At 38.9% G+C, this 25,994-nt stretch overlaps 3 protein-coding genes and 1 pseudogene across 3 annotated transcripts in view; all 4 read left to right on the top strand.

The window, feature by feature from the left end:
- The window catches only part of LOC131304486 (probable serine/threonine-protein kinase PIX13), a 51,126-nt gene extending 37,235 nt beyond the window's left edge, over positions 1-13,891 (top strand). The window contains exons 2-7 of the mRNA XM_058331733.1: positions 8,672-8,950; positions 9,059-9,327; positions 11,143-11,296; positions 11,421-11,563; positions 13,074-13,218; positions 13,371-13,891. Coding sequence (XP_058187716.1) covers positions 8,734-8,950; positions 9,059-9,327; positions 11,143-11,296; positions 11,421-11,563; positions 13,074-13,218; positions 13,371-13,744 — 1,302 coding nt within the window. The 5' untranslated portion in view covers positions 8,672-8,733 and the 3' untranslated portion in view covers positions 13,745-13,891. The remainder of the gene's footprint in view (positions 1-8,671; positions 8,951-9,058; positions 9,328-11,142; positions 11,297-11,420; positions 11,564-13,073; positions 13,219-13,370) is intronic.
- Positions 5,757-8,706, top strand: LOC131302784 (receptor-like protein kinase FERONIA; the record flags this gene model as incomplete). Its single annotated transcript, XM_058329582.1, has 1 exon — positions 5,757-8,706. A coding segment is annotated over exon 1 (2,832 nt), but the record flags the coding sequence as incomplete, so codon positions are not given.
- Positions 13,892-15,849: 1,958 nt separating the features above from the next.
- Positions 15,850-17,869, top strand: LOC131302783 (receptor-like protein kinase FERONIA). Its single transcript, XM_058329580.1, has 2 exons — positions 15,850-16,020; positions 16,496-17,869. Exons 1-2 carry the CDS (start codon positions 15,850-15,852, stop codon positions 17,528-17,530), a joined length of 1,206 nt encoding a protein of 401 aa, XP_058185563.1. The 3' UTR covers positions 17,531-17,869.
- On the top strand, positions 17,557-24,821 carry LOC131302782 (putative receptor-like protein kinase At5g39000; annotated as a pseudogene).
- Positions 24,822-25,994: the final 1,173 nt, after the last annotated feature.

Below are 25,994 nucleotides of genomic sequence, written 5' to 3'. Positions count from 1 at the left end.
CAAACCACCAATAACTCACGTTACCCTAAACTCTAGCTAATTAGGTAATTAGAATTTATTAGGTAAGTAAATAGGAAAAGTATACTCCTCTTCTAATAATCTGATCCAACCTAATAAAAACTAATAGAATTACCATCCTATATCACCACTTTACCCAAAATTAATCTCATACTCCAAAGATTACAATAGTGTCATATTACCCATAGAGCATGCAAATTAATTAATTAATTAGGACCCAACCATAAAACTCCAATAATAAATGGTAACGTAATTAATTAAATAAATAAAAATGCTCGACCGTAACAGTTAAGTTTTCCATCAATGAATATTTTTTAAGACAATAATACGCTCCTAAATTTTTAGACTTAGAGATTGCCATTTCTCTCTCTCTGTATTGCACATGTCCCTACCTACTTCAATTTACATGTACATACGCACATGCACATAAATCGAAGTAGGTAGGTGGCAATAGGGATTAAATAAGACGGTGGTTCAATTGAACGGCCGCCACCATTGAACGTCGTCCACTGCCCACTCCTACTCGAGAACAATTTTGCTCACCCTCCACATGAATATGTGACTCTGACAATGAGGTGAACAAGATTGCTACAACAAGAATAAAGTACAAGAACAAAAACAAAAACAAAACAACACAAACAAAAAAATTTAATCTATCTATAACTCCTTATAAAAGACTGGGCTGTTTGTCTACTTTTCATTTCCAAAACTACCCCTATCCCTTTTAATTTCTCCTGGATCTGCCCCTCTTCCTCGAAAACTGTAACTGATACCCCTTCGAGGAATCGATCGACAATTTAAAACCTCTGTGCGTACATGTTTAGAGTAAACAGTTACGACCTTCCACACTACTCCTTCCGAAGGCAACGATCTGTTGCGAATCCGTCGGCAAAATTGGCACTGAAACATGGTTTTGGTACTTGTCCCCCGGAAACTCTATACTGAGAGAGAGAGAGAGAGAGAGAGAGAGAGAGAGTGTCTTGCTTCACTATTTGATGGTTGTCTAAATTGTGTTGTCTAAATTCGAAGATTGACGTCGATCACTATTTGATGGTTGTTGGTGTTAGGCGAGTGCACAGCTTCGGTTTGGAGCAGCGAGTCAGGCTGAGTCTTGCTTCGGTTTGGAGTAACAGGAAACTTCATTGCAACAAAACTTTGATTGAAGACTGTGAGTCTTGCTTCAATTTCACCATTACTTTATTTTCTATTTTCTGGCTGTCTTCTGATTAAGAGACCATGTTGCTGATGCAAACTTAATGATCATAGTCCTTCCATGTGCTTTGCATGTTGTTTGTTCTGACAGTTTGATTGTTTGGGTGTTGGATTTCCTGGGTTTATTTTTCCTTGGTGCGAATAGACTACTAATTTTACCGTTTCATCATATTATATGTGCCTAAACTATTTGACAAAATGTCTGGTCTTTTTTCCATTTTAGGTAACAAGAAGCCTTAGATATCATATTAGACCCTTGAAGATACTCATCGATGAGTTCAATGGAGGGTTACAACCCCGTGAAAATGTCTAGATAGAAGATTAGGATTTTGGAGGGAGTGAAAATTCATAGTGGAGGGAGTTATGTTTAGAGGATCTCTCCAACATGCGTGAAAAAGAGTTGCTTTATTTGCTTGTGTGTTTGCATTAAGAACTCCATCACCTGAAACTGCCTTCATTTCCAAAAATAATACTTTGGGGCATAGTTCTGCAAAAAAACTTGCAGAACTAGTACCCAGTGAATATGGGTGTCTTTTCATCTGTAATGGGTTGTTCTCACTAGCATGCTTCCTATGTTTCTTCTTTGTATCTACCAATGTAAATGTGTTCCACTACTTACTAACTATTTGTGGTTTCTGCATATGCCACATACCCATTGCCTTGAGCGATCTGCAACTTTTATGTATAGGTCGCTTTGTTGCTTACATCAAGGACATCGAGGCTTGCGTCATTAGTTCCATTGGTCTTCACAACTACGATATCATTTCTTTGACTCGATTAACTGTGATCTTTTTACCCATTTCATGCCATTTTCTCGATTAATTGTGATCTTTCATTTTCAATTTTCTTTTTACTGGCCATGAAGATTTTTTCCCTTACCAATCTCAAAAGATGTCCAAACATAAAAGTACCCCATTATTTGTTGACGCATTCTAAATGTCCTATTATCCTTTCTTTTTATCAAGCTTTATGACTGAAACCAGTTGATCAGTTCTGCACGGATTTAACAACACAATCCAAGATCAATTAGCAGATATGATGACCCAAAAGCATCGCAACCTGTACCAGAAAAGCTCGAGCAACAGTGCAAATTTTCGCCGAGTTGCTTTATTGTGTGTGTTTGAAATATAGGACCAAAAAAACCCATTATTCTTGTATGGCCTCCAACAGCTTTTGCCCAATATCTCATTTCTTTCTTTCAATGTGTTGTGAATTCGTTCAGGACACATTCCAAACTGGCAGTCGGAAAACATTTTCCCATACAAGTATCCCAAAAATAAGATCCAAAGAAGATGAAACTTTGTTTCGACTAGAAGAGAAGTGAAGGGAACCTATGCCATTCACTTCATTCAATGTTTAATTAGACCTCAACTTGTAGGTTCGATTGAATCTTAAGCATTGCCCCAGTATTAACTTACTTCAGCCAACTTTTTACTTGTTTGATTTAGGTGCAGATGAACCCATGTCTCGTATAAAAGAAATGAACCTAGCTAGAACGTAAAATTTGCTACAATATACGTGTAGATAATGGGTTTTTATGAAAAACAAATGCGTAAAAGAAACTTTTTTTGAAACTTGACAAAGATATTAGGGGATGTAAGTGTTACAAGGGGAGAAAGATGTTTATGGTATTCTGAGCATACGAGTGGCTCTTTGGTTCACATGGAAAAGCTTTAGTTAATTACATACAAAGCTTCCTAGATATATGAGAGTTGTATCGTGGGAGCGGAACGCCAATTAACCTGGTGCAAGAGGGGACGCATCTTCTCTAATGATGAGAGCTTTACGCGTGCCTCGATAAGTTTTTTATATTATCGCGTAGGACAGCTAATCACATTAGAGTCAAGTTGATTATGTCCTCGAACAACCAGAGGACAGATTTCAATTCAGCAAATTAATGAGGGATATTAGTGCTCAATCTGCAATTGAGATATTTTGTTTGTTTTTCTGGCAGGCTTTCAGCAAGGACCCTTGCAGCTACTATATACACAAGCAAAATATGAAGCCCTTGTTTTGCCACCAAATAAAGTGGGACCTAATTCAGTGGAAAATGATCGAGTTGATATATATATTCATTCTCTCAACAATATTGGAGGCTAAAAGATCTTTTTCAATTAAATGAAAAGAAAAAAGAGAGACTAGGACCATTTCAATACCCACATTTAATTGGATGTGAGTATCGAATTGGACCGTTTAGCGCAAGGATCACAATGAGTTAGGTATTTGATTAAATTTTGTTCTGGTCAAACAAATGTACATCAGATCATATGTATAGATTCTCTCATAGCGTAGGACACAATATCATGGGGGTTTGGTGTTGGTCCATGGGAGTCATGGGACTATACTTTTATAGAATTGTAGTATTTATCTTCACTACGATTAGACGAATATAGGACCGGGCATGATCTGATGTTGTTAGAGTGAATTATGACGTACGTCTATACTGGAGAAGTATTATGTCACGACGTTCTCAAAATTATTTTTCCAATAACTTAAATTGTTGCAGCGTTATGCGATTTTAGGTAAGGCAACGTAAAGGAGTCCTTATCTTCTAACCCTGTAATTAAATTTCGCATAAAAATGTCACATACTAGTGAATTCTGCAAAGGGGAATGAATAGTAAAAATGAAATGTGAATTTTACAAAGGGGTGTGAATTCTGTGGATGTGAGGGACGTGAATTCTAGGAGTGTTGAAAAGTGACAAGGGTAAAATAATAAAAACATCTTTAAAAATGGGTTGGATGGGATAGCTCTCCAAAAAAGGGTTTGCATGGAACTCCAAGCAAAAAATGAGACCGGCCAGAAATTTCTCGTAAAAAAGATTGAACCCTTTTATGTATGGATGATAAATTGAACTCAGACCCATTAAGAAGCCCAAATCCACCTACTAGAAATAGACCCAATTCAACCCATTTATTAGTTGGGTTAAAATAGGTCTCAATCCATCTAATTCATTATTAATTGGATCTCAACTGGGTTAACTTAAATGACCCAATAAGTTATGAACATAACTTACCAAAGAAAGCCTTCATCAGTCACAAATTACTCCCCGTTAATTAAGTGTACTGTTTCCAATTCAAAGTCATATGAGTTTTACTTAATCACTGTTAATGACAATGTCAGCCCACCATGTATACTACTCCCCCATCCCCAATTTTTTTGGTACTAATTAACTTTTCATTTTTCACTGTCCAAAAAATATTGTTCATATCTCAAAGTAACTGACAAAAGGTGTCATGATATAATGAAAACTTTTTGTTTAAAAAAATATGGTGGCTAACAAAACCTCGATCCTTAACCACATCAATTTTTTATTGCTCAATTTACGAATATGTATTTTTTTTTTTTTGTGTATTTGACTCCCAAATTTGCAGAAGAAAATGATTAAAAAGTGAAATGAAGTGAATTAAGCAAAAGCAAACAAAAAAAATGAGCCAGAGAAAAATCAGATCTAGCTTAAGAAAGCACCAACAATTAACAATCAAATTTTTTTCCGTTATTAATATGTTAATTTCTCATTTATAGGTCTAATTTTGTTACATTTTGACATTATCATAAGATAGTTGAAAAAGTAGCAAAACTTAGAGCAAATTTTTTTAAAAATGCATCGCACAAATTTTGTATTTCTCATCATTCGGAAATTTGGTTTGTGATTAATAAAATCTATAAAGACTTCTTTATTTGTTCTAATGCATGTTATTTTTCAGTTTCCTCAACAACAAAAAAAAGTATATGGGTAATATGGTCATTTTCGTGTATATGGGTATTTTAGTCATTTTAAAATTTTAATATATGTGTAATTGGGTTAATGAGCGGGTCGGGTTTGATTTCAAATAAATGGGTTAGGTTGGGTATAGGTAATTAAGCTCATAACTAATGGGTTCTAAATGGGTCAATGACTCATTAAGGGACCCAACCCACTTAAAACTTACTCAATTTGGCCTAAACCTGCCCATTTACCACCCTACTTTTATGCATTTTGCGAGCAAAAATGGTGAAAGATAAGTTTATTTAAAAAACAAAATTTGGGGCGGCTTCGGGGACATCAATAAAAACATCTAAAAAAAACACGGGAAAATGACGGCTAAGGACTTGTTTTGATAATTTATACCCGCCAATGATATTTCAATATTAACAAATGTTCTCAGCATGTCCTTAGCGAGTATTAATTATCAAAACACGTCTGGGCCGTCATTCTTTTCGAATTATATGTGTTCTGATGAGGCAGTTAACGATATTTGATCGAGTTGATTTTTGGCACATTTGTAGTACTCGACGAGCTCTACGCAGTGGACATCTCCGATCGTCAGGCCGATGCTGGCAAGGCGGCATTGACAACCGCACAACACGTAGTTGTGCAGCACACTCCCCCGGTCCTATTTGGACATGGTCATTAGAGAGCGACCCACAACTATGACCAAGCCAAATTGAATGTTAAATGTATACGTCCACTCATTTTGTTAAAACCATGTACCAAGAAATATCTGTGTTCACTGTCGATCAATTAACGAAGTCCAAGTCTTTGTCCACCCCCTCTGCAATTTCCGGACTTTTTACATCAGCAATTATGGTCTCTTCCTCACTTTGATCATTTCCAAAGCCTCTCATTAGCTCCATCTCAGCACCCCACAAAAAAAAAAAAAATGCATTTCAATGTCCTCTCAATTACCATCCCTCTCTGCTTGTTACTCAATCAAATTCATTTTTCTGTTGCCACCACCAAATCATCTGTTCTTTATCACCCAATTAACAACATCGCCGTTAACTGCGCCTCCTCTGGCAACTCTACTGCAGTAGATGGCCGGCAATGGACGGGAGATATCGGTTCGAATTACGCCCCTTTATTACATAGTAACAAAGGAAAATTGATTAGCTCAAAAGCCACTAGCCCACCACTTTCTCCTGATCCAGTGCCTTATAGGTCAGCCCGGCTCTCCCGATGGCCTTTCACATATGCATTTCGAGTCTCACCAGGCCAAAAATTTATCCGCCTACATTTCTATCCAGCAACATACCGGGGTGGTTTTAAACGGTCTCAGGCCTTTTTTACGGTAAAAGCTGGTCCATATACCCTTCTTAGCAACTTTAGTGCTTCCCTTACAGTTGATGCTTTAGGCTTGGACTCTCTTGTTAAAGAGTATTGTGTGAATGTGGAAGAAAATCAGCCACTGATCATATCATTCTCTCCCTCATTAGGTGGTTCTTCTGATGAGGCATATGCTTTTGTCAATGGGATCGAAATCGTCTCGATGCCGGCTGGACTTTATCATACACAAGAAGGTGATGCAGGTGCACATGTTGTCGGCCAGAATTTTCGACTCCCAATTGATAAAAGCATTGCACTTGAGATGGTGCAACGGTTAAATGTTGGTGGAACAGCCATCTCATCCATAGAAGATACAGGTTTGTTTCGTGATTGGTCTCAGGACTCAAATTTTTTGATGGAAACATCATATGTCCAGCCAGTTACTACCACCCTTCGAATCAAATACACAAGTATACCATCATACACTGCTCCTCAGAAAGTTTACCAAACATCATGGTCAATGGCTACAGACAGGCAACGGAACGGTAACTTCAATTTTACGTGGAAGTTGCCTATTGATTTTGGATTCAGGTACCTTCTTAGGTTACATTTTTGTGACTTTGAATACGAAATAGAAGAGCGTGACCGCACAAAATTTAGTGTCTTCTTTGATGAACACGTTGCTGAAGCTAAAGCAGATATTAACAAATGGAATGGTGGAAACAGGGTTGCTGTCTATAGGGACTATGTGGTGAGGATTGAAGGAGATAGGATGGAGGTAAAACACGATTTGCTCATAGCATACTTCCCTCACAACCATGAATGGATTGAAGACATTGATACAGTTCTAAAGGGGTTAGAGGTATTCAAGCTAAGCAACCCTGACAAAAATCTTGCTGGTATGAACCCGGTGCCACTGTCATGCGCTTCGACATCTAGTAACACAAAACCCCATAAGTTTGTGTATGCTTCCGGTGGTAATGCCCTTGCAACAGTTTTGGTAATATTACTTACCGTTACGAATATTAGTGTTTACATGTTACGTGTTTTGGTTGAGAAATTTGGTGAAAAGAACATCTCACCATTACCGCCTGAAGGGTTGTGTCGTCGCTTCTCACTTTCTGAGGTCCTCTTAGTGACCAACAACTTCAGTCATGAATTTTTCATTGGAAGTGGTGGATTTGGTAATGTCTACAAGGCGCACATCGACGATCGAACAACTACTGTTGCCATTAAGAGGTTGAATTCGAAGTCTAAGCAAGGGGCAAATGAGTTTCGGACAGAGATTGAGATGCTTTCTAACCTTCGGCATACGCATCTCGTGAGTCTTATAGGCTATTGTGATGAACGACAGGAGATGATCCTTGTTTACGAGTACATGGAGCATGGTACACTTGCTGATCATATTTATAAGCATTATACTTTTGGTAATGGCACTATTTGTCATCTGTCATGGGATCAAAGGATGAAAGTTTGCATTGGTGCTGCTCGTGGACTGGATTACCTCCATACAGGTACTCGATGTGGTATCATACACCGTGATATTAAGACGACAAATATTCTTCTGGACAAGGATTGGGTTGCCAAGATTTCAGATTATGGGTTGTGCAAAGAAGGCACTACAAGCCATTCACACAGTCATGTTAGCACTGATGTTAAAGGAACGCTTGGTTACTTGGATCCAGAATATTTCTTAACCCTTAGACTAACTAAGAAATCAGATGTCTATGCATTTGGTGTCGTGTTGTTAGAAGTGCTTTGTGGGAGGCCAGCCGTGGATTTAAGTTTGGAGGAGGAGCAACGCAGTCTAGCTTGGTGGGCTCAAGAATGTATCAAAGAGGAAAAGTATGATCAACTTATTGACCCCAGTTTGAGGGACCAAATCTCGCCACAGTGTTTGAAGGTCTTTACAGAAGTTGCTAATAAATGCTTGCATAAGCATCCAAGTGGACGGCCTACCATGACTGATGTCGTGGCGAGCCTCGAGTGCATGTTGGCTTCACATGAGCAACCCAAAAATGCTTTCACAGAGGAGGAGGAGCAAGAGAAAGGGGAGGAAGAGGAGGAGGATGTCAATGTTCATGGGGATCCCAACCAACTGATTTATTACAATGACATGAACAAACAGCAAACTGAAATTTTTCCACAAGGTAATGTTGCATCCTCATCCACTCCGATGCAGCTTAATGATGATACCCAACGCCAGAAGAGATCGAGGAAAAATCTGTTTGACCCTTGTTTGATGGACCAAATCTCGCCACAGTGTTTGAAGGTCTTTACAGAAGTTGCTAATAAATGCTTGCATGAGCATCCAAGTGGACGGCCTACCATGATTGATGTCATGGCGACTCTCGAGTGCATGTTGGCTTCACAGGAGCAACCCAGAAATGCTTGCACAGAGGAGGAGGAGGAAGAGAAATGGGAGGAGGATGTCAATGTTCATGGGGATCCCAACCAACTGATTTATTACAATGATATGAACAAACAACAAACTGAAATTTTTCCACAAGGTAATGTTGCCTCCTCATCCACTCCGGAGCAGCTTAATGATGATACCCAACGCCAGAAGAGGTCGAGGAAAAATCTGTTTCAAAGGGTTGGTGTATTTTTCGCTGGAGTTATGGGTATCCGGTGGATGAGAATAGAGGACGTAGAGATTCGATCTACAGCCACAAACAAGTCGACTATCCAAGGTGATTTTCTCATTCATACTTATGTAAATTGCACCGGATTTCCCTCCCTATTATGAGTTACAGGGTTGTATTTTTCTTACAAAGAAACCAACACTGCTCCTTCTTCAGATGAAAGCAACATCACTAGCAATTGGCAGATCTCTGCAGGGAGTGACACTGATATGCCATATCTAGATGGGCGGATCTTACCCACCCCAAATTTAAGGAAATTCAATTTCTCAGAATTGAAGAATGCTACCAGAAACTTTGATACATTGTTGGGAGAAGGACGTTATGGCAAAGCTTATAGGGGTTGGCTTGATGCGGAACTGACATCAAGCAACGGTAGTGGATTTGTTGTTGCGGTAAAACAGATGTACCGATGCCAGTATATTAAGGTACATAACTCAACTAACACAAATTAGTGGGTGAATAATTTGTGAAAGTCTTAACCATCCTTCTTCTTTTGTCTGTACCTATTAGAGTAGTGCTTTACACTCGATCACGTAGTACAGTGAAACTTATCTTAGTCTATTATTTTATTCTCTTGTATATTCTGTGTTTACAATTAATAGACTGAAGTATAGAGTACTCTTTTAATCAAGAAATGGTTTCAACTACGAGTATGATTGTGTTACAAGATTCGTTTCATCAACTGCGATTCGGCAAACTGTTGCCGGACACGTAAAATCACCGGTTTAGGTTGGGGTTCGGGCTGGTGGTACCTATTACTGTTTGTAAATTGTAAGCATGGATTACTTACTTTATGTTTTGAGGGAATTCTTATGTAATGACCTTTGTAGTGCAGAAACCAAAATAGTAATTGTGGGTGAGTCTCAATTAATTGCAAATTGAAATTAAGCTAGCCTTCGGAAGCAAGACCTCCTGTTGGGTCATTAATTTCTTTAGGAAAAAATAACCATCTTTGTTAGTGTTTTGGTTAGATTGTTATCAATAAAAGGCACAAAAAAGAAGGAAAAAAAAAACATGGAGGTTTGAAATACAGAGTTGCCGTAAAAATATTTGGTCAAGAGGTAAATTCACTAAGACCTTGATGTTCGGTCAAGAAATTTGAACTTTCAATTTTTCCCCTGCTTATGGGAAAAAACAGCCTCCTACATGCTTTATCAACAACAAAAAAAAACTCATAACCATAAACAGCCTCCTACTTGCACACAAATCGCATGTGGCCAGATCTAGTCTTAGTTATGGATGAGTAGATTTTGTTGTTACTAGAAATCTAAAAGCCAAACTCATGTTCACCTACACATTCATTACTGAAATTATTGAGGTGCTTCATTATCTTGTTACTTTCTTAGTTTTTTCCTCCATAATTTATCTCTTCCTTCCCGGCCTCTTGTTCTTATAGTGTTGAGATGTGTTAACTACATCTCAATGAATTTAAATAGAGGCCATTACAGTTTTTGAGCCTTGCGATGCTGTTACACCCTAATATACCAGTGACACGAAGAATTGTATGAGTACCGGCCGGTTGTGGCTACATACTACGTTTTCGATTTATGGACTGCTTTACAGCCATTACCAACGATAGTCAACCGTTACGGGTGATCTAGGCATTTGAAAGTATTTTTGTTCAAAACTGAATTTGAAAAATACACAATCGCGACAACGGGTTCCCATTGTGTACTGTTCGATAATCCCGATACCGTTACACCGTGACCATTGCCATTAAGTGTACGGTGTACCAACTTTGTTATTTAAAACCTTGCTAAGTCTTATACCTTTAATATTCCTTGTTTGCTCTCCTTGTACGTGACGATTTTCTTGAACTGCTAAAATCAAGTTCAATTGTTGAGAGTTGTAAGATGTTTTTTTTTTTTTTTCAAGTTTCCTGGTTCTGTTGTGGTTTTACTGATTTAGTTAGTTGGTTAGTGCCGTATGGAAACTAGTCAAAGTCACGAAGGATATTAGTGCAGTTTCTATCTTGTAAATTTTACTTTTGCAGTAATAGAACATGTAATATTTTTTTATGTTCTGTGATGCTTATAAAATTTGGATCTTACTATGTTTCTCTCTCATAATTCAGTTCTTCTGAGAAATTGATATTTGTATTTTCTTATTGGGCGGTGTCTTTAAAACTTTGGTAGTACTCTATTTCTCTCCTCTGTTTGTGGTTCAGACTTGTTTCGCCAATTTATATTCTTCTTAATGCCGTCTGCGTATTAGTTTGTTTGATATTTGTATTCTTGCAGCATACGGTCGGTCCCTTGTGTGGGCTTTCTCATTCTAACCTTGTTAAGATATTGGGGTACTATTGGGTAGATCAAGGCCCATATTACGTTCAAAAGCTATTCCTTGTCTATGAATTCATGCAAAACGGCAGCTTGGAGCAGCACCTTTTCGGAAGTAAGAGTGAATACAAGTCATTTATGTTATAATTACCTCAGGATGCACAAGCATTTCTGTACACTGATGTTGTCTTCTACACATCTAACGGAATTCATTTTAATTATGGTTTGCTTGTATGCAGGGGGCTCTGCTCTTCAGCCACTGCCATGGGATATTCGGCTTAAGATACTAATAGGAGCAGCCCAAGGCCTGGCATTTTTGCACGCATTAGAAACACCAGTAATTTGCAGAGAATTCAAGGCATCAAATATATTGCTTGATGAGGTAAGTTTCCTGCAACCAATAAATTAGAGCCAGGTGACATGACAAGGATGATGCAGTCTATAAGAAGCTCAAGAAATAGTGGATTTAAGGATTCGACAACCTACGAAATTTCCATTGATTTAAGATGAGACGTAAATGAAGCATTCACAGTAATTGTCGTCATGGTATCTAATACTGTTTTGAGTGAAGGAAATATTTGTACTTACTGCCTTTACTTGACATGTGGAGCAGGAGTTGCCCATGGATCATAGGAACCGGATCCCCTGTCCGACTCCCATCCGGACAGAGGCCTGTCTGACCCCCTCTCGGTCATTGATATCGCAAATCAACGGCTGAGATGAGCCGAATACTTTTTGCTCCAAAATGACGTCGTTTTGCTACAAAAAGTGTTCGGCTCATCTCAACCATTGATTTACAAGATCAACGGCCGAGAAGGGTCGGACAGACCCCTGTTCGGATGAGAGTCGGACAGGGGATCTCCTCCCATGGATCATCTTGCGGGTCCAATTATGTATTTGGTTTTTATCTGTGTTGGACTTGTCTTATGGGGTATCAGTTAGGGATCAGAAGTCTATATTTTGTGTGATTAGTTTCTTGCTTTGAAGTCCCAGTCTTGGGTTTTTTTTTTTGTTTTTTGTCTATATGGACGCAAAAGTCCTCCAGGACATCCTACATCAAAGGAGTGTGAGTTTATTGAAGGGCTGAACATCATACTTGTCATTTTTTCATTTAAGGCAGCAACTTTAAAATTGATTTGGGGCGTTTGGGGCTGTTTTGGGCTGATTTAGGAGCTAGGGCTGATTTGGTGTGTTTTAGGGTTGTTTCGAGGCAGCGTTAGGGCGGCAATGGGGTGTTTGCGTGTGACAACCACAATGGAGAGGCATAGGGTGACAAGCTTTCGGTTGGTGCTTGGTTATGGCTCAAGCTTTTGGTTGTGAAGTTAGCTAGGGCTGATCTTTGGTGTGTTTTAGGGTTGTTTCGAGGCAGCGTTAGGGCGGCAATGGGGTGTTTGCGTGTGACAACCACAATGGAGAGGCATAGGGTGACAAGCTTTCGGTTGGTGCTTGGTTATGGCTCAAGCTTTTGGTTGTGAAGTTAGCTCTTCCCCTTGTTTTTTGCTTAAAAAGGAAAATTTGGAGAGGCGAGAGGTAGGTTTAGAATTTGTGAGCAGCAGTAGTAGGAGGGCATTGTGCACATTCCGAGACTCTCTCAATATTTTTATTTTCTTATTATACAAATTTCATTTTTTTTATCCTTCACTTGTGATGAATGAAATTCTTTTTGCCGAAAAAAAAATTTTAAATTGAATTCAGTAATTTTTTTTTGGGAACAAAAATCCAGTCATTTATCTCCCTCCACTCCTGCTCAGAATGTGGTTTTCTGGCCACCTTGTGCTGATGCGAAAACCAGAGCACTTGTAACAAAACGCTTTCCATATTTTAGATGATTTTAGGAAGAAATAGCTTGATAATTACAGCCTTACTCTGACATACTTAATTCCATTTGGCAGTCATTCAATGCCAAGATCTCGGACTTCAGCTATGGAGAGTTGGATTCCCCTGAAAAAAGTTGTGGGTATGTGCCAACAATATATCCAGGCCTAGAGACACATCCTGTCTACGAACCCTACATTGCCCCGGAATATGTTTTCACAGGTAATCCCAGAACCTTTTCAAGCTTCAGGCTATTATTCAAGCTGTCGTGAAATTATCAAATCACCCTTCCAATTGATGCACGCCTTAAAACGACTTGAACTTAGCCCTCTGAATTGATGTGTTACCATATTAACATTATCCTCGCTCAACAGGTTATGTGCATGTGAAGGGTGACGTGTATAGTTTTGGTGTTGTATTGCTTGAGATGCTTACGGGGTTATGTGCATGGGATATGAATCGTCCGATTCAGCAACGTAATCTAGTAGGCTGGGTCAAGCCCTATTTAGCCGATCAAAGAATGTTAGCAACTGTAATCGATTCCGGGTGGGAAGAGAGATATCCTTGGAAAGCTGCCCTGCAAATAGCTCATCTTGCTTCACATTGTCTCGAAGATCAACCCAAAGCAAGGCCATCAATGAAACAAGTTGTGGAGGCACTGGAAATTATCAGTGCAACCCCTGGAAACACCCAATGCATACTCTGTCCTAGAATTAAGGATTTGATATTGCTAGAATTAAGGATTTGATATGGTCAATATCCTTAATTCAGTAAGTACTTTTATTTTCTTCCTTAATTATAGGATGTTTCCATGTATTCTTATTCTTTCCTTGTAAATGTTTGTACTATAGATATTGTAGAACTACAATGAATGAAACATTAGAAAATTATTCAACAATTGTGTTTTTTACATGGTATCAGAGCCTTTTTCAATCTCCCTTTCTTTACCCTAGGAATTGGAGTTTGGTCCTATATTCACATTTGTTGTTTCTGTTCTTACTATTCCGCTGCGAAATATTTTTTTTAGAGTATTACCACTATGACTGAAGTAAGTGGTGATGTCTCTAAAAAAAGAACGAATCTACTACTATATCGGTTGGGTTTCATATGCAGGAAACTTCTTCTCGAATCACTCCGGAACCGCTTGATGGTACCAATTATGTTGAGTGGTCTTTGAACGCTCAAAATAAAATCCCTGAGGACGATACTCGGAGTACTTACCGCTGTCTTTTAGGTAGTAGTAATTATTCTGTTTTATTAATTATTTTTGATACGGAAACGACACGATCACCTCTCCCGACAACCAAAGCATCATCGAAGTTGTTGGTTGCCAATTGTATCTCTGCAAGTGAAAAGCAACGGCTCGATTCCTCAGACTGATGCACATCATTTGTAGTTGTGCTCCCACTGTCCGAAGATGACATATTTAGTAGCTTTTGTCGATGGTAAAACTATGATGACAAAGGAAGCTGGAGTTCAAAGGGATGAGAATTGGGAGATCAGAAAGGATGACTCAATTTTCCCTCTCCTCGATTCAACAACGGCGTGCCATGCTTAGTCAACACACCAACTCAAACCTACTACGTACTACATGCACCGTTAATTTCTTTACCAGAATCAAAGGATATACTGTATTTGTGACAGCAGCTTGCTTGGTGTTTTAGACCATGGAAGCCATACAAGAAATCTTCAGCCGTAGAAGACTCTTAGTCTAGTGTTTAGTCACATATTCGAACAGTAATTGATAGTGTTTGAGAGGGACAGGGAGAACAGAAGAAATGTACTGCAATTGGCTAGCTTTCTCCTCATGTCAACAACTGTGAGCTGTCCATAGACTATAAGCCTTTTATTTTGATGTTTGATTTGTCTTATAAGTGGAAAAATGTAAAAAGATATGCAGTACTTGACTGTGACATGCCAGTCACTAGTTATACTTTAAATTAGTAAACTCTACTTTTCCATACTATTCCATAATCATTTTCTTAAGATTGAAGACAAGAGCTTGGTTACTATTTTTTCTGTTTAAAACGCTGTTCGTGCTATTTTACCCTTCCAGACTTCATCTCCCTTTGTTTCAGTTATATTTCTACATCTTATTATACTGATGATGTGCATCGTTGGTTATCTTTCATCTAGAACCAAACCATTCAAAATGGTGAATAACTAAAAGTCTTGTGCATATATTTAACCAGGATTTTGGCAGTTCCCTATGCTACGCACTTCTGGCCTCCCTTTTGTATTTTTTTTTTGGGTTATTGCAAAGACTTACTTCATGGACTTGGTTAGTCAACCCAAACGTAAATGAGAAGAATTCTCTTCACGTAAGAGATTTTTTTATTCAATACATAAAAGAACTTACAAACTGGGTTTTTCATTTAGAATCTTCATGGTTTTTCACGGAACCCGTACCATTGCATCCAATCTGAAGTAGTTCAGGACACTACTACCGGTTTCTCTGGCACCACCTGTTGGGATTAAACGCGGAAGCACCCAAGAACCGAGATTCGAAACACAACCACAATCACAACCAATGGAAGTACGATGAAAAATAAAATAGAGAGAGACACGCAAGAATTACGTGGTTCGGCAAAACACGCCTACTCCACGGAGAGGATCCCGTTCTTTCACTATGAGAGAATTAGTACAAGAGAACACCCGAGTTTGAAAATCCAAACCCAACCCCTTATACACCTACTCTCACCAAGAACCCACTCTCACACCAAGCACAAGACTTGACACTTGCACTCACTGTTTTTCACCTCACCTTGCTCTCTCTCTGCCGAAAAGGAATTCCCTCATGACATTATATATACATCTATTGACCCATGCATTAAAAGCATAATACATGTTCCCATGAGTGAATGGAAGGTCACACGGCAAAATGAGCCAGCTAGCACAACAGCTAGCACCCTGGGAAAAACAGAAACTGAACCATGTGCAAGACTTCGAGAATTTTCATTTATTGGGAATTTGAACCAACCCAACACCACCCACGATGTAGCTTTCGAATTTGTAGCGAATACGGTGAAAATGGGGAATTCTTAGTCCTAAAGGATTAGCAATCCCACCCATCAAGACCAAAACAAACAAGAATTTTGAGGGAACCCCCCCCCCCCCCCCCCCCCCCCCCGTTATCCAATCCCATGCTTGACCCCGGCTATCAAACAGGGCCTACCGTTCATCTTTGTTTACAAATCATGTTCCGCTAAATGTCTGGAGCAGAATTGTTCTCCTTGACTATTAGGAGTTGACTAACCAAGTCTTTGCCTTCCGTAACCCCTCGAAATGTTTCAACTTTTTCCATCAGCAATTTCCTCCTCTCTCCTTCATTATAATCATTTGAAAACTCTCTCAATAGTTCCAATTCACATAAAAAAAACACACAAACAAATTCCCTTATCTACTCTCAGTAGACTCAGTTGCAGTCCCTCTCTACTTCTTCCTCCTTCAAAGTACTTTTACACAAGCCATCAACTCCCCTGGTCTTCATTCCCAACAGCTTGATCACATTGCCGTTAACTGCGGCTCCTCCCGTAACTCAACTGCAGTAGATACCCGGCACTGGACGAGATGCCTGTTCCAAATACATGATGTATCACATGGTTCAAAGAGCAAATGGTTCAGCTCAAAAGTCACTGACCAACGCCTTCGCTCTAACCCGATCCCTTACACAATGGTCCGGCTCTCCGGTTGGCCATTCACCTATACATTCCGAGTCACTCCAGGTCAGAAACTTATACGTCTTCATTTCTATCCAGCTTTATACCGGGGTGGTTTCCAAAGGTCCGAGGCCTTTTTTAGTGTGAAAGCTGGTCCGTATACCCTTCTTAGCAACTTTAGTGCTTCCCTTACTGTTGATGCTTTTGGCATCCAATATCTGGTTAAAGAGTATTGTGTGAATGTGGAAGAAGATCGACCATTAATCATAATGTTTTCCCGGTCACGACTTGGTAATTCTGATGAGGTATATGCTTTTGTCAATGGGATTGAAATCATGCCAATGCCAGCTGCACTTTATCATACTCGTGAGGGTAATCCAGCTGTACAGATTATTGGGAAGAGTTACCGGTTTACCATAGATAACGACATTGCTCTGGAGAAGGTACACCCGTTAAACATTGGCAGAAGCTCCAGTTCGTCCATAGAAGATACGGGTATGTTTTGGGATTGGTATGAGGACTCGAGTTATCTGTTAGAAAAATCATGTGTAAAGCCAGTTACTACCACGATTCGAAACAAATACACCAGTATACCACCATACACTGCTCCTCAAAAAGTTTACCAAACATCTTGGTCGATGGTTCCGGACAAACTAGCAAACAAAACTGAATTCAATTTTACATGGAGATTAACGGTGGATTTGGGATTTCAGTACCTGCTTAGGTTGCATTTTTGTGCGCTTGAATATGAGATAAAAGAGAGTGGCAGGATGGAGTTTAGTATCTTTGTTAATGAACAAGTTGTTGAGGCTAAAGGTGACCTTATCAAGTGGAGCGATGGAAATGGGGTCGCGGTGTACAAGGACTTGTGGTGATGATGGAAGGAGATAGGATTTAGGGCATGCGTAATTTGCTCATAGCACTCCGCCCTCACAGTAATGAATGGACGGAACCAATTGATGAAACTCTAAAAGGGTTAGAGGTATTCAAGTTGAGCAACCCCGACAAAAATCTTGCTGGGGTGAACCTGGTGCCGCTAGCACATGCTTTGGCAACTCGAAAGCCAAAGAGGTTTGTGTTCATATCGGTGACTAATAACTTAGATGATGAATTGGAAGTGGTGGATTTGGTAAGATCTACAAAGCGCTAATTGGTGATGAAGCAACGACGGTTGCCTTAAAGCGGTTGAATTTGAAGTCTAAGCAAGGGGCAAATGAGTGGGGTTCGGGCCCCCGCTTGGCCTAGGCTCTCTTCGCCACTGTCTTGAATGAAGGATGAACTTGGTACACCAAGTGACGGTGCTAGGGGCATTGGATAATTATTATTATTCAATAGGAGATCCTCTGATACGATTAAAAGGTTACAGTAGTGCATTATTTGGGTTTTGTGGTTTGTTGGGGTCCACCATTTTGGGCTCTTGATTCCCTTATAATTCCTGTGAAAACACACACATATTTGTAATTTCGTGGAATCAGACGGTCCACCGTCAAAGGAAGAGATGGAGATAGAGAGGACTAGGAGGAGAGAGAATCTGAATTTCGACCAAGGGGTTCAGATTTTATTTTCGACGGACAAATCACAAATCGCAAGAGAATCTCTACAGGTTTGTTCTGCGAATTTTTTATGGAGTAGTAACTCATAAGATGTCTTCTTTATTACAAGTATCAGAGATGAGTTTAATTGTTTGAACTAGAACAGGGCCGGCCCTGACACTGGCCCTTATAGTATTTTAGAGGCCGAAGACTAAAACAAGATTGAAACCCTTTCGTGCATTTCCCGAGCAAAATGGGGAAAAGATAAAGTTAATTTAAAAAAAAAATTATTAGTACTTTTCTCTTTTATTGGCCATGCAAAATAATTAGAACGAGATAATTTTTTTTTGAATTTATTGATTGAATTTGTCAAACTTACAATCGAACCAACAGAACCAACAGGTGACAGGATATTAACAATGGTGACACCTCACCCAAAATATGGTACTAAAACATAATCACGATAGGATTGGTGGTCGAAATTATTAGTTTCTAATTTATCTTGCTTTGCAATTAGATACTAATAACAATGGACAAAATTATTAGTAACAATGGTCAAATTTTGAATTTATTGATTGAATTTGTCAAACTTACAATCGAACCAACAGGTGACAGGATACTAACAATGGTGACACCTCACCCAAAATATGGTACTCAAACATAATCACGATAGGATTGGTGGTCGATAACTACACAGAAAAGAAACAGAAACAAAACAAAGAAGAGTGATGCGGAGTTATTTCGTGGAATTGGAACTAAAATTGCAAAGCAAACCTGTTGGTTCGATTGTAAGTTTGACAAATTCAATCAATAAATTCAAAATTTTATCTTTTCCCCATTTTTCAATCAATATATGCGAATGGCCAAAATTATTAGTATCTAATTTATCTTTGTTATGGGATAAGTATATTACTGATGAGTTTCAATTTCGAGTGAAGGATATTTTTGTACTTACTGCCTTTACTTGAAATGGGGAGCAGGAGTTGCCCATGGATCATCTTGCGAGTCCAATTATGTATTTGGTTTTTATCTTTGTTGTCTTATGGGGTATCAGTTAGGAATCAGAAGTCTATATTTTGTGTGATTAGTTTCTTGTTTTGAAGTCCTAGTCTTGATTTGTTTGTTTGTTTGTTTTTTTCTATGCCTATATAAAACCTGTTTTTTTTTTTATTCTATCGGTATTTCATTGATTAATAAACCTAATAAAAAGATGAAACCTTTAATATAGGAAAAGAAATGCATGGAGAGAGCTTCATAGAGCAAATAAGACTCTGAATAACTACATAACACTAGTTAATTCTTCTGAATAAGTAGAGTTAAATATTTAGAGAAATTTGCTAAGCTTGCAAGCTTTTATGTGTTGTGCAATGGCACTCTAGCCTTGGTTGTGATGCCTAGCTTCTAGATATGCTTCCTAGACTTCACTTCATCTTTCTTCTTTGTTTTCGGCATAAAATCATCGTATTTACTATACCAATATTTCTGTTCATAGGGGCATATCCACTAAACAGCCCTAGATTCCTGCATTTTTATTCACAAAACCCTTAGTTTTTGTTGTCTATATGGACGCAAAAGTCCTCCAGGACATCCTACATCAAAGGAGCGTGAGTCTATTGAAGGGCTTAAAATTGATTTGGGGCTGTTTAATTTGGGCTGATTTAGGAGCTACTTTTGGGCTGATTTGGGGCGTTTGGGGTTGTTTTGAGGCAGCGGTATGGTGGCAATGGGGTGTTTGGGTGTGACAACCACATTGGAGAGGCATGAGGTGACAACTGATAGTCTTTTGGTTGGTGCTTGGTTGTGGCTCAAGCTTTTGGTTGTGAAGTTGGCTCTTTGCTAACTGTGTGTTTTTCCCTTGTTGTTTTTTGCTTAAAAAAGAAATTTTGGAGAGGCGAGAGGTAGGTTTAGAATTCACGAGTAGCAGTAGTAGAAGAGCATTGTGCACTTTTCGAGGCTCTCTCAATGCTTTTCTTACGAATTTCCTTTTTTTATCCTTGTGATGAATGAAAATTTTTTTGCCGATAAAAAAAAAACCTTTAAAATTGAATTCAGTCTTTTTTTCTTGAAACAAAAAAAATCCAGTCATTTCTGTCCCTCCACTCCTGCTCAGAATGTGGTTTTCTGGCCACCTTGGGCTGATGAGAAAACCAGTGCACTTGTAACAAAATGCTTTCCATATTTTAGATGACACTACAAGAAAAATGAAAATTGGTGACGAAAAAGTGGCGATGAAATTTAATTTCGTCACTGTTTTGACAACTTTGGTGACGAAATTATTTCGTCACCAATTATACATGTTTAGCGACGAAAAAAATATTTTCGTCACCAAAGGTACCCATTTTGTGACAAAATACATTTTTCGTCACCGAAAGCTTAAAAAAGGTGACGAAATTATTTTTCGTCACCAAAGATTATCATTTGGTGACAAAAAATATACTTCGTCGCTAAATGAGAGCAATTTTGTGACGAAAAATAATTTCGTCACCATTTTAACACTTTCTGCGACGAAAAATATATTTCGTCGTCAAATGGGTACCTTTCATGACGAAATTTATAAATTGCGCTTTGTCACTAAATGTATTTCGGACATAACTCTTTACTAAAATCTCCGATTGAGATAATTCAAATTGGGTTTGAACAATAACTCAATTGCCTACAACTTTCATGTTTATCAAAATTGCTAATTTTAATGTTTAAAGTTTCAAAATTACATTCGAAATATAATTTCATGTTAAACATATGTGTTATAAATTAGATATTTCAAATATTTATTGAAAAGTGTATGTAGTACAGTTGGCCGGAGCTTGCGCGAAAAATTCAAGGGACTCGGGTTTGAAACCCAGCAGGAGCAAGAAAGAAGGATTTCTTTTCGCATATGAAAACATCTTTTGCAACGAAAAATTTCGTCACCGATTTCTTATATTGGTGACGAAAATTTTCGTCACCGATATGACCCATCGGTGACGAATTTTTTTGTCGCCAAAAGGAATAATTGATGACAAAAAAATTCGTCGTCAAAAGCACAATAAGCGAAGAAAAAAATTTCATCACTAATTATTCACTTTTTGGTGACGAAATATTTCGTCATCAAAAGACACTATAAGTGACGAAAAAGAGATTTCGTCACCAGGCAGGAATCCTCGACAACCTTTAGTCGACAAATTTGTTTTTCGTCACCTCTATTATTTGTGACAAAAAACATGTAATTTATGACGATTTTCATTCGTCACCCAATTGAATTTTTCTTGTAGTGTGATTTTAGGAAGGAATAGCATGATATAATTACAGCCTTACTCTGACACACTTAATTCCATTTGGCAGTCGTTCAATTCCAAGATCTCAGACTTCAGCTATTTAGAGTTGCCCAAACTCCCGATGTGGGAGCCAGCCCAGTTGATGCAGGCCCAAGAGCCTCACCACTAAAGAGTGGCACCGCGACAGAGGGCCCAAGGGGCCTGCACTAGAGGTCAAGCACCCAAACCACAACGGGTGGGCGAGACTTGGTAGTGTTAAGGAAATAGAATCCCACATTGCTTGGGAATGGAATGAGTGATCACTTAATAACATCAAAGAAAGATTTCCCCTTCCTTATTTCTCTCACTAGTTCTTGAGTTTTTTCTCTCTACTTCTTGTTACTTTCTATAGGTAGTTTGGGTATTGTGTGTGTGTTTTAAAGGATCCATTATGCCTCTCCCTAGTCAGCAATTGCCTAGGTGAGTTGGTATGTGGAATTACTCTCTTGCCTTCCTTCAAAACTATTTAGAGTTGGATTCCCCAAAAAGTTGGTGCCCTTGTGGGTATGTGCCACCAAGATTAACAAGAATCTATGGACCCTGCATTGCCCCAGAGTATGTTGCCACAGGTAATCGCTGAACCTTTTCAAGCTTCAGGCTATTAATAAAGCTGTCGTGAAATCACTCATCCAATTGATGCACGCCTTAAAAACGACTTGAACTCAGCTCACTGAATTGATGTGTTACCATATATATTAACATTATCCTCGCTCAACAGGCCATGTGCATGTGAAGGGCGATGTGTATAGTTTTGGTGTTGTATTGCTTGAGATGCTTACGGGGTTACGTGCATATGATACGAATCGTCCGCTTCTGCAACATAATCTGGTAGACTGGGTCAAGCCCGATCTAGATAATAGAAGAAAGTTAGCAACCGTAATCGACACCAGGTTGGAAGGGAGATATCCTATGAAAGTTGCCCTGCGAATAGCTCATCTTGCTCTAAATTGTCTCAAAGATAACCCCAAAACAAGGCCATCAAAGGAACAAGTTGTGGGGACACTTGAAAGGATCAGCGCAAGCCAAGGAAAACGCTTCGATATACCGCCCCCACGGAGAGAGTTGGAACTCTTCAGATATTTTCTTATGTCAAACAGTCTCCCATTCCTCTATGCCTTGTGATCTCTTGAAAAATGTTGGTGAAACTTCATTTACACTCCTATGGTTTGCTTGTGGTGCGGAATACAGCCCTCATCTCATTTATTAGTGCATAACTGAACTCCTTGTACTTCATGGACTAATGTGCACCATTAAGTTTTCCATCAGTGAATATTTGTTAGGACAATAATGCCCTCCTAAATTTTTAGACTCATAGATTGTCATTTCGCTCTCTCTTTGTACTGCACTTGTCCCTACCTACTTCAATTTACATGTACATAAACACACATGCACATGAATCAAAGTAGGTAGGTGGCAATAGGGATTAAATAAGACGGTTGTTCAATTGAAAGGCCGCCACCAGTGAACGTTGTCCACCGCCCACTCTTAATCTATAACAATTTTGCTCACCCTCTACATGACTATGTGACTCCGACTGTGTGGTGAACAAGATTGCTCTCCACTTACTCGACCTGCTATCCATTCTTCAAACGAGGGCTGCCTGCGGATTGGTTTGATGCGGATTGGTCCGGTTCCCAATCCGATCCGCTTGTGACGGATTGTCATTTTCTCCATCCGTCAACCGTCCATAGTGTTGTTTGGTTGATTCGGTTTGGATGCGGTTTGGGCGGTTTCAACGGATTTGAGTATGCAATTTTATTTTTTTTTATACACCAAAAAATTGAAATATAAAGCCACAAAACTTCAAGTCGGCCACAAATTCAAAAAAGTCTAAACCAACATTACTTAAAATTAAGTTACATTCATCCACCCTAAAATTTAAAGATAAATTATTAGACGTCAATAACACTCGAACTTAGAATTGGACTAGAACATGAACTTGATTCATATTCTAATGTACCAAAAAAATTGGGAAGGTTATTAACATTTTCAACATAAAATATAAAGATATCCTAGAATATATTACTTTGTTACCTATGAAATTTTGTTCAAATTACTCAACATCATCCATAATCTTCAGAAGAGAAATAAAAACATTGCGGATTGGCGGATTAACTAGAACCGAACCGATCAGATCCGGATCCGTCAGAATTAGTATTTTTAGATTTGTATTCGTCCATAACATGCCTCGGTTTGGTTCGGCTTGGTGCGGATTGGGTGGTTCGGTTCATCCGCTGAATAGCCCTACTTCAAACCCAATTGAAAACAATAGATTCGTGATTACTTTTCTTTTATTATGAAGGTTGTCAACTCGATAGTACATCATCTCATATATAAATAATTACCCATTCATGCTAGTGATTAACTTATGTATCACAATATTTTGGTTTTATCTTTATTCAAATTTTTTTCACATTTGCTCTCTCCCTCATTAGGTGGTTCTTCTGATGAGGCGCGCACATGCTTTTGTCAATGGGATCGAAATCGTCAAGATGCCGGCTGGACTTTATCATGCACAAAAGGGTGATGCAGGGTGAGAAATTAGTTGGCAAAAATAGCATCTCACCATTATCGTCGGAAGGGTTGTGTCATCGCTTCTCACTTTCTGAGGTCTTCTTGATGACCAACAACTTCGATGATGAATTGGTCATTTGAAGTGGCGGATTTGGTAATGTCTATAAAGGGTTCATTGACGATAGAACAACTGTTTTTGCCTTAAAAGAGGTTGAAATCTAAGTCTAACCAAAGTGCAGATGAGTTTCGGACAGAGATTGAGATGCTTTCTGACCTTCGGCACACGCATCTCATCAGTCTTATAGGCTATTGTGATGAACGGAAGGAGATGATCCTTGTTTACGACTACATGGTGCATGGTACGCTTGCTGATCATCTTTATAAGCATTATAGTAATGGCACTTTTGTCATCTGTCATGGATGCAAAGGATGAAAATTTGCATCTGCACTGCTCATGGACTGGATTACCTCCATACAGGTACTCGACGCGGTATCACACGCCGCGATGTGAAGACCACAAATATTTTTCTTGACAAGGATTGGGTAGCCAAGATTTTAGATTTTGGGTTGTGCAAAGTGGGCACCACAAGCCACTCCCACACTCATGTTAGCACTGTTGTTAAAGGCACATTTGGTAACTTGGATCCAGAGTATTTCTTAACTTGTTGACTAACTAAGAAATCAGATGTCTATGCATTTGGTGTCGTGTTGTTAGAAGTGCGTTGTGGGAGGCCGGCAGTGGATCTACGGCTTGAAGAGGAGCAACACAGTCTAACGTGATGGGCTCGACAATGTATCAAAAAGGAAAAACTTGATTAACTCATTGATCAAAGTATGAGAGCCCAAATCTCGCCACAGTGTTTGAAGGTGTTTACAGAAGTTGCTAATAAATGCTTGCATAAGAATCCAAGTGGACGGCCTACCATGACTGATGTCGTGGCGAGCCTCGAGTGTATGTTGGCATCACAGGAGCAACCCAGAAATGCTTGCACAGAGGAGGAGGAGGAGGAGGAGAAGGAGGTCAATGTCCATGCTGATTTCAATTAAGAGATTTGTGATGACAAAAACACACCAGAAAATGACATTCTTCTAGAAGGTACTGTTTCCTCCAAATCCACTCCAGTGCAATATAATGATAATAACCAACTCCAAAAGAGGTCAAAGAAATTTTTTTTTCAGAGGGGTATTGAGTTTTTAGCTAGAGGTATAGCCATAAACAAGCCGACCAGCCAAGGTGATTTTCTCATTCATACTTTTGTAACTTGCACCGGATTTCCCTCTCTATTTTGAGTAACAGGGTTGTGTTCTTCTTAAATTGTATATGAAATTAGGTATATCTCTGACAGCCAATAGTGCTCCTTCTTCAGATGAAAGCATCTCTGCATGGGGTGACACTGATATGTCATATCGAGATGAGCGGATCTTACCCACCCCAAATTTAAGGATATTCAGTTTCTCAGAATTGAGGAATGCTACCAAAAACTTCGGAGTTGATGCATTGTTGGGAGAAGTTGATAAACACGTACATAATATTGTATATTCTTGTGCTTTGTTAGGACCTCGGGCCACAGTCTCTCTGTGTTGACAAATTCCAAGACAAAACACACATTTATTTGTATCCCTATTTATCGAGTTGTATTTTATTTTCTTTTATTTCTAGAGTGTCTGTTTAAGAAGTGGAAGGAAATCGAATCTATATCTATAATTGAGAGTGAGTGAATCGAGCTAAAATGGAATGGATTGATTGGGTTATCAACCGGAGCAACCTTTCCTAATAAGGCAAAATTTGGGAGCGGAACAAGTAATTTTATTGTCTCTTTTCGGCTGTTGGGGTAAGGGAGAAAAGGGGCAGTCAAACTATTGCCTTTTGAATGTAAAAGAAACAACGAAAAGGGTGCAGTTGTTTTTTGCATGTGGGTTTAAGAAAAACAAAAAAGAGAGCAGCAGGAAATTAATAGACTTCAGTGAATGAAGTCTATTTTGTATCTTGGAGTTCCAAT

This window comes from Rhododendron vialii, chromosome 10a, assembly GCF_030253575.1.
Source record: "Rhododendron vialii isolate Sample 1 chromosome 10a, ASM3025357v1".
NCBI lineage: Eukaryota > Viridiplantae > Streptophyta > Magnoliopsida > Ericales > Ericaceae > Rhododendron > Rhododendron vialii.
Note: the sequence above shows the minus strand (reverse complement) of the source record. Positions and strands in the feature narration are given on the sequence as shown.